Source organism: Urocampus carinirostris, chromosome 7, assembly GCF_059441175.1.
Source record: "Urocampus carinirostris isolate Australia breed hairy pipefish chromosome 7, RoL_Ucar_1.0, whole genome shotgun sequence".
Taxonomy (NCBI): Eukaryota; Metazoa; Chordata; class Actinopteri; order Syngnathiformes; family Syngnathidae; genus Urocampus; species Urocampus carinirostris.
Genome location: NC_142355.1, coordinates 45,269,037 through 45,277,661, shown reverse-complemented (window position 1 = coordinate 45,277,661; position 8,625 = coordinate 45,269,037). Strand labels below are relative to the sequence as shown.

The window sequence follows — 8,625 nt, the reverse complement described above, 5'->3', positions numbered from 1 at the left end:
AAAACTTTGCCTGCACCTTGTTTTAAAACCATTATTTACAACACTAATCTGTTTTCTAAACCTGAGACAAAATCTCTCTCTACTGATGGTGAACATCTGTCAACTAAAGAAACTCAGAACATCAGAACTGTAAGAGTGATGCATAATCATTATTGAGCATTTTACAGTGGCTTGCGAAACTATTTGCCCCCCTTGAACTTTTTTGATCTTTTGCCACATTTCAGACTTGCAGACATTTAATATAAAACTTTAATTTCTTGTGAGGAATCAACAATAAGTGGGACAAATTCAGGAAGTGGAACACACTTTATTGGATATTTCAAACCTTTTTAACAAATAAAAAACCAAAAAGTGGGTGTGCAAAATTATTTAGCCCCATTGAATTAATACTTTGTAGCGCCACCTTTTACTGTGATTACAGCTGCAAGTCGCTTGGGGTATGTCTCTATCAGTTTTGCACATCAAGAAACTGATATTTTTGCCGATTCCTCCTTGCAAAACCGCTCGAGTTCAGTGAGGTTGGATGGAAAGCGTTTGTGAACAGCAGTATTCAGTTCTTTCCACACATTCTCAAATAGATTGAGGTCTGGACTTTGACTTGGTCATTCTTACACCTTGATATGTTTTTGGGTAAACAATTACATTGTAGCTTTTGCTTAATGTTTTGGATCATTGTCTTGTTGGAAAACAAATCTCCGTCCCAGCCTCAAGTCTAAATTGCCTAATGAACCGAAATTCAGAAATTTCCAAACCGAACAAAGATTTGGAAATCGGAATAAAGCAAACGTTTAATTTGAATAAAATAAAAAATAAAGGAAAAAGTTGTCGGACACCCGGGCAGACATCGTTGTGTAAGTTGTTCGCCCGACGTAAAAGATGCACGCCCCAGGCGTCCAAGACAGACGTTATTTCAAACACTGATTTGGCTCCATCCATCTTTCCATCAATTTTAACCATCTTCCCTGTCCCTGCTAGAGAAAAGCAGGCCCAAACCATGATGCTGCCACCACCATGTTTGACTGTGGGGATGGTGTGTTGAGGGTGATGAGCTGTGCTGCTTTTACGCCAAACATAACGTCTTGCATCGTTGCCAAAAATTTCGATTTTGGTCTCATCTGACCAAAGCACCTTCTTCCACATGTTTGGTGTGTCTCCCAGGTGGCTTGTGCCAAACTTTAAACGACACTTTTTATGGACATCTTTAAGAAATGGCTTCCTTCTGAACATTGACAAATGTAAGATCACCCAGAGTGACTCAGTTAAAAATTTAGGTGTCATATTTGACCCCGATCTGTCCTTGCAAACACACGTGAAGAATATTACTAGAACAGCTTTCTCTTATCTTCGCAACATTGCTAAAATCCATCCTATGCTGTCTCAGTCAGATGCGGAGATTATAATTCACGCGTTTGTTCCTTCCCGTCTCGATGACTGTAATGCACGACTCTCCGGTCTCCCCAAGTCCAAAATCAAGAGCCTTCAGCTGGTACAAAATGCTGCAGTGAGGCTCTTAACTAAGACAAGAAAGTTTGATAATGCTCTTCCCCCTCAGATTCGATCTGCAACCTCAGTGGAAATGTTTAAATCTAAGCTTAAAACACACTTCTACTCTATAGCATATGAACCTATACTTTATGTTGATAATATGTGTATCATTTGCCCTCATGTAGGTTTTAGATGAGGGGATGAGTGTCATAATAGTCTGTAATAATAGTTTGCAATAGTCTTTGATCAGGGCAGCCCTTTGAGACTCTTTGTGATTAAGGGCTATATAAATAAACATGACTTGACTTGACTTCTTGCCACTCTTCCATAAAGGCCAGATTTGTGCAGTATACGACTGATTGTTGTCCTATGGACAGATTCTCCCACCTCAGCTGTAGACCTCTACAGTTCATCCAGAGTGATCATGGCTGCATCTCTGATGAAATGAATATATATATATATATATATATATATATATATATATATAGCTCCTCCTTGTATGAGCTGAAAGTTTAGGGTGACGGCCCGATCTTGGTAGATTTGCAGTGGTCTGATACTCCTTCCATTTCAATATTATTGCTTGCACAGTTCTCCTTGTGATGTTAAAAGCTTTGGAAATCTTTTTGTTTCTAAATGCAGCTTTAAACTTCTCCACAACAGTATCTCGGACCTGCCTGGTGTCTTCCTCGTTCTTCATGATGCTCTTTGCTCTTTAAACAGACCTCTGAGACTATCACAGTGCACGTGCATTTATACAGACACTTGATTACACACAGGTGGATTCCATTTATCATCGTTAGTCATTTAGATCAACATTGAATCATTCAGAGATCCTTACTGAACTTCTGGACAGAGTTTGCTGCACTGAAAGTAAAGGGGCTGAATAATTTTGCACACCCACTTTTTCGTTTTTTATTTGTTAATAAAGTTTAAAATGTCCAATAAAGTGCTTTCCACTTCATGATTGTGTCCCACTTATTGTTGATGCTTCACAAGAAATTACAGTTTTATATCTTGATGTTTAAAGTCTGAAATGTGGCAAAAGGTCACAAAGTTCAAGGGGGCCAAATACTTTCGCAAGCCACTGTATATATATTGGATATTGAATGACTACTTTTTACTTTTACAGTGGAACCTCGGTTCTCGACCATAATCCGTTCCAGAACCCTGTTTGAAAACCGATTTATTCGATCACCGAAAATCGTTTTCCCCATTAAAAGTAATGTAAAATCGTTTTAATCCGTTCCCTGAATGTTTGCCATGAACGTAAACATGAAGCTAACCCAGGCTAATCGTACGTTCGCGTTAGCGTAATCTTCCGTATGAAAGATTACGCTAACATGAACGTGTAAAAATAAAAAAATCAGGTAGTTTACACGTCATTTAGCACCCGGGTCTCCACAAAAAGTGGTGAGCGGTTAAAGGACAAAGAAAATAATTATGAATAGGATTTCTTACCTTTGTTGTGCTCAGCAGAAGCCATGCTGTATGTATAGCAAGATCGGAAACTCGCACACCTTCTTCATATTTTGCTATTATTTATTTCTTAAATGCAATAGTTGTACACACTACTCTTCTTTTTTCACCTGTAGCAACTTTGCTGCTTGCACCGACATTCTTCGGAGGCATAATTAGGGGCTAAAACACTCCGTTCACCAATATTAAAAGTGAAAGCGAAAAGAAAGTCATAACAGTTCTTCACGAGGGGTGGGGGCTATCTACACGATCTACACCCGTACGCCACTCAGCATCGCACCCTAGCGTACCGGCGTTCGAACTCCGATTTTTTGAATGAAAAGCGAAGCAAGAATTTCTCAAAATTTTTGGTCGAGAACCAATTTGTTCCACTGTACTTGAGTAACATTCTTAGCTACTCTACCCACCCCTGGATTCAATATACTGATTTTGGTGCTTTTATTCTATTTTTAAGTCGTACTTTGGCCCAAAATAGCAAGAAAAACAAGCATGCGCATCAAAAACAGAGTACTAACTCGCTGGAGTCTTCAACTATCTTGACCAGCAAGAGGTGTCCGTCTCGGCTGATGAATTCTTGCGCAAAGGTCACATCAGTGGACAAGCAGGCGAGTTGCTTCAATGAATCGCAGCGCACTCCCAGGTCCATGCTTTGAATGCCCTTAAACAGGTCCTCAGCACAGCAACCCTGCATTCAAGGATTCAAAAAGAAAAGAAAAAAAAATAATCTTTCAACACATTTCACAATTGCGAGAAGAGTGATGTTGAGGATGGTGCATACAAACTCACCGGGGCCTTAGTTAGACGCAGGATGCAGCCGTTCTTAATGTCCAGACGGTTCTTTGAAAAAAGTTCAACCATATGCACATATAATAAACACCAATGCGCACAGTCAAGAAAATATTTTTATAACGTGAATGTGCATTGTTTGTTTTTTGCAAAGTTCATACACCTTTTTCATGGTCAAATTTAAACACTTTTCAGTACACTTTTAAGGTCAATATATCAAATTTTCGAGTACTTTCAAAGGAGGCGATCCAGCGCCAATCAAAAGAACGTTTTTGTTTGTTTTGACATCTATGATCTACGATTCTGCCATTTTGCTTCAACAATGCATGCGCAGTTTGGCTATGTCACACTTGTTTACAAACACTGAAAGGGCTCTTTAGGTGTTGAATTATAATTGAGTTCAATACAAAAGACAACAAAAAAGAAAGTACTGTATGCATTTAGGGCAGAGAGACAGATTTGGACTTATTCTAATTACCGTATTTTCCGCACTATAAGGCGCACCTAAAAGTCTTAATTTTTTTCAAACGCTGACCATGCGCCTTATAATACAGTGCGCCTTATATATGACTCAATATTAAATCGCAAGGTCTCGCAACTTACGCAACAGCTGCCGACTCGATTTTCCCCCCGAACGTGGAGTAGTCCGCGGTGTATGCTGGGATTTATATACCGCCGTTTCATTGGCTAACCAATGTGTCAATCATCATTTGAATCGATCGCTATTGGCTAAAGTTATTCGGAGCTTCGGATAGGCTAGAGGGCCAAAACAAAACCTGCAATTGGCCGAAAAAGATGTGTCAATAATCAGTTAAATCGATCGTTATTGGCTGAAGTTATTCGGAGCCTCGGATAGGCTAGAGGGCCAAAACAAACCCTGCAATTGGCCGAAAAAGATGACTGAATAGCAAGCCTGCTAAACTACGCCATAAAGAAACATGTTTCATTAGTCTGTATTTGTAAATATTTTACTCTCCTGGATTTACTACACTCACGGTTGTAAGAAGACCATGGTTGCGTATCATTATTGAACGTGAGAACTTAGGTGAGCTATGCGGCTTTATATTTTCCCGGTATCTTGTTTTAGAACGATCTTGATGTTGCTGTGATGAGTTGAGTGAATTAAACTCAATTCCAAGTGTTTATAGTCATATGCACGGTAAAGTTGCGGGCGAAAAAGAAAATATAAACTAGGGAATGGCTGGCATTTCTTGAATCCCAAGACTTTAACCTTCCGAATGATATTTGAAATGATGCATTTGAGTGACATCGTACGGACACCGCATCCGCACGTGTCTACGACACGTATTTGCTTCTTTGCAAGCTTTGGGAATGTTAAGGGGGTAATCAGTTTGACTGAATCATCTGACTGTTTTGTCGACGTTCCCATTGTAGTTCCTTATAATCCGGTGCGCCTTATCTATGGAAGATATAGGACCAAAAACTATTTTTTTGGGGGGGGGTGCGAGACCTTGTGATTTAATATTGAGCCATATATAAGGCGCACTGTATTATAAGGCGCATGGTCAGCTTTTGAAAAAAATTGAGACTTTTAGGTGAGCCTTATAGTGCGGAAAATACGGTAGTTGGAAGACTTTGCGATTTGATATTGATCCATAAATAAGGCGCACTGTACTATAAGGCGCATGGTCAGCTTTTGAAAAAAATTAAGACTTTTAGGTGCGCCTTATAGTGCAGAAAATACGGTACCCATCTAGCATATTGTGTGGTTAAGAACTATCTAGGGCTGTTGGTGAATAGCATAAATTTGTAAGTATTGTTGGTTATTGTCAAGTTATTTTACAAACACTTGTATCATTATTGTTTTACATTCAAGAATATTCTGTTGTTTTGTGCACTACATTATTATTCGTCCAAACTTCAATAAATAAATAAAGAGCAGGAAATTTAAAAATGTCTTTAAGGAATCCAATTCATCGATTAATCCAAAATAGAATCGACTTATTTATTGATTATTAAAATAATCTTTAGTTGCAGCCCTAGAACTATCTATAAAAAAACAAAGTTCGGATGAAGTAGCCTCAAACTTTTTCAAGTGATGTTTCATTGGATTAATGCTTGTCACATTTATAAAATTTGTTGCGCTATTAACTCACCGATTCCGTGATGTATGTCTGTACTCCGTCGGCATATTGAAGAGCATAGTTTTCATGACCGGGGAGATTCCAGCTAAACATGCACAACACATGTCAACTTAAAAAAGAGCGGCTCAAACTGATGTTAAATAAGTACAAAATAATTATTTATGAACAAACGTACCCGTCACAAACCTCCTTAATAACAGCAGATAAAGGCTTCTTCTGCTCACGAAAACAATACAAAGGATCAAAGTCACATCTTCTATAACAGTGGTCCGCAACCTTTTTCAAACTGAGAAATACTTTATGTTCCTAATTTGCGCAAAAGGGCACCCAATTTGATATAAATTTCTAAAATAGGAACTTAGCTAGATCGGTTGCTAAAAGATAAAAAAGTAGCTTGGTGGTTAGATAGAAAGGTAAAAAGGTAAGACAAACTAAAAGGGAGTGAATTGCTAGCAAAAAGAGTAAAAAGCCACCTTAATAGTCAGATAGAAAGCTAAAAACAAAGCTAAGTAGCTGGCTAAAATAGTTGCCAAATTTAGCATTATAACCAGCAAAAAAGGTAACAGGTTAGCTAGATAGCAAGCAAACAATTCTAAAAGCTAGCTAGATAGCTTAAATAGCTAAAAAGGTAAGAAGATACCTAGCTAAAAACATTGCACATTGTTTGTTCATTCGCTTTATAAAACCCATATATTGGAATTTGGTTTGTTGTCATATCTGTAAATAATAATTCCTACTAATAATTCGGCAAAACAACAAAAACATAAATACATACATTTGTTTCATACATGAATAAATTATCATACTCTCTTAAGGAATTGTTTGAAAATTATTATCAATAATTGAATTTTTTTTTTTTTATTCCATGAAGCCCATAACTTTATTAATTTGAATATTCATTTATTGTTGCTACTATGTTATTACCAGGTTAATTAATATAGGGTGAAATAAGAGTCAACCAAGAAAAACATTTTTTTTTTACTAGAAACTCACAATGACCCAGCGCTGGTGAGCTATTTTCAGAACAAGTCCGCGAGCACCTCAATTGTCCATGGGGGGCACCCGGGTGCCCGCAGGGCACAACATTAGAGACCCCGGGTCTAAAACAATGGTCCGCAACCTTTTCTTTACCACGGACCAGTTACATGTGAGACTATATTCTTGCAGCGCAGCCCAATAATAATAAAAAATAATGACAATAAAAATAATAATAATAAACCCAAATACACTGTATAATCACTAGACCACTACAGGTCAAGATGACAGAGGAAAAGGCATTCAATATTATCTCATCATAACACTTGTATATTTGTACTAACGGTACTACGTTGTACAATGTTGTTTTGGCTGAACTCTTTCCCGTTATGCTCCATTTAACTTTGTACAACACGGCAGAGTGAGTAAAAATAATGAGCTGATGAGATAAAAGCTAAAGCATTTTTTTATCATTTAAAATTCTAGGGGTCTCGTGGTTAAGAATGGCTCCTACAACATTTTGGGTTGCCGACCCCTGGGCTATTTTTGTGTTCTATTAAAAGACAGTATTGGATCTTTAAATGTGCTACTTGTACTTAATTCATAATACCACAAACCCTAGCAAAAATATGGAATCACCAGTCTTGGACAAGCCCTCACTCAGACATTTTATTTTGTAGAAAAAACTCAGATCACAAACATGAAACAATCGTAAGATTATTCCAAAGTGCAACATAATTCCAAATTCCTGAAACACTAAAATAAATTAAGGAAAAAAATTGCAATGTTAAGTAATTGTTACTTTTATAGAGCAAGTGCAGGGAAATAAATACGGAATCAGTGCATTTTGAGTAGAAAATAAGAACACACCAGGTCAATTTCCTTTGCTTAATTGAGCAACTGGCTTAGATTAAGTCTGCTGGTAAATCAGCAGTCAAAAACAGTGCAGTTATCACAACTTGGAGGGCTCCTGGTCTAAGTCGATTGGCAAGAATCATGGCTTCAACAAGAGAGATGTCTCGAGACCAAAGACAGGATCATCAAACTTCTCAAAGAAGGTAACTCTACTGGTATAGTTGCCAAAGATGTGGGCTGTTTACAGTCAGCTGTATCGAAGAATTGGACCAAGTCCAAACAGCAGGGAAGGTAGTTTAAGGCCCAATCACATTCCTCTCACTTGCTCCTGAGAACCCTCCGGTGAGGTCCCTCCATAGGGAAGTCCCCTCAGTGAGAGGAGTGCAAGTGAACATTGTCGCCAAAGAAATTGGACGGCACTTGCAAGGTTCCACCCCAGTCCAGTAAATGGCTGTAATACTAATTGGCTGTAGACCTCAGTGACGTATTGGCCTATGTCACATGTAGACATCATGAGTCTCAACCTGCGGTGTGAAAGTTGGAGTCCGTGCAATGTTGAAAATGCCCTCAACAGCTGTGTTATTACTGATCGCCTGACAGCTCATCACCTTTTCTGTTTCTCCAATCAATGGAGGAGAGATGCGCTAAACTGAAGACGGCTTCGGCGCTATGTAGCGCTGATTCATCTTTACAAGGTACGTCCACTCATTAAAAAAATGACGCAGTTGGTCAAATCCAGTTAGAGTTAACGTACAACCCACGTTCACATGATACTCTATGTTTGTTTAGACATAAATGACAACCTACCTTTTGTATTTTTATGCCATTTTATGACATACTTGGGTTCTTTAACGTGTGACACGATGAAAAGTAAACAAACACAAGAAAAATCCACCTGACCCTGAAGCTGACATAATATCGTCACCAAACCTTACCTGTAGGA

The 8,625-nt window shown here is 38.3% G+C and overlaps 1 protein-coding gene across 3 annotated transcripts in view; it reads right to left on the bottom strand.

Moving 5' to 3' along the window:
• Window positions 1-8,625, bottom strand: part of elmo3 (engulfment and cell motility 3) — a 130,294-nt gene that overhangs the window by 97,911 nt on the left and 23,758 nt on the right. For all 3 annotated transcript variants that reach the window (XM_088341096.1, XM_088341098.1, XM_088341097.1), the window contains exons 3-6: window positions 6,028-6,068; window positions 5,865-5,937; window positions 3,748-3,798; window positions 3,477-3,646 (exon numbers count right to left, since the gene is read on the bottom strand). In XM_088341096.1, coding sequence (XP_088197222.1) covers window positions 3,477-3,646; window positions 3,748-3,798; window positions 5,865-5,937; window positions 6,028-6,068 — 335 coding nt within the window. The remainder of the gene's footprint in view (window positions 1-3,476; window positions 3,647-3,747; window positions 3,799-5,864; window positions 5,938-6,027; window positions 6,069-8,625) is intronic.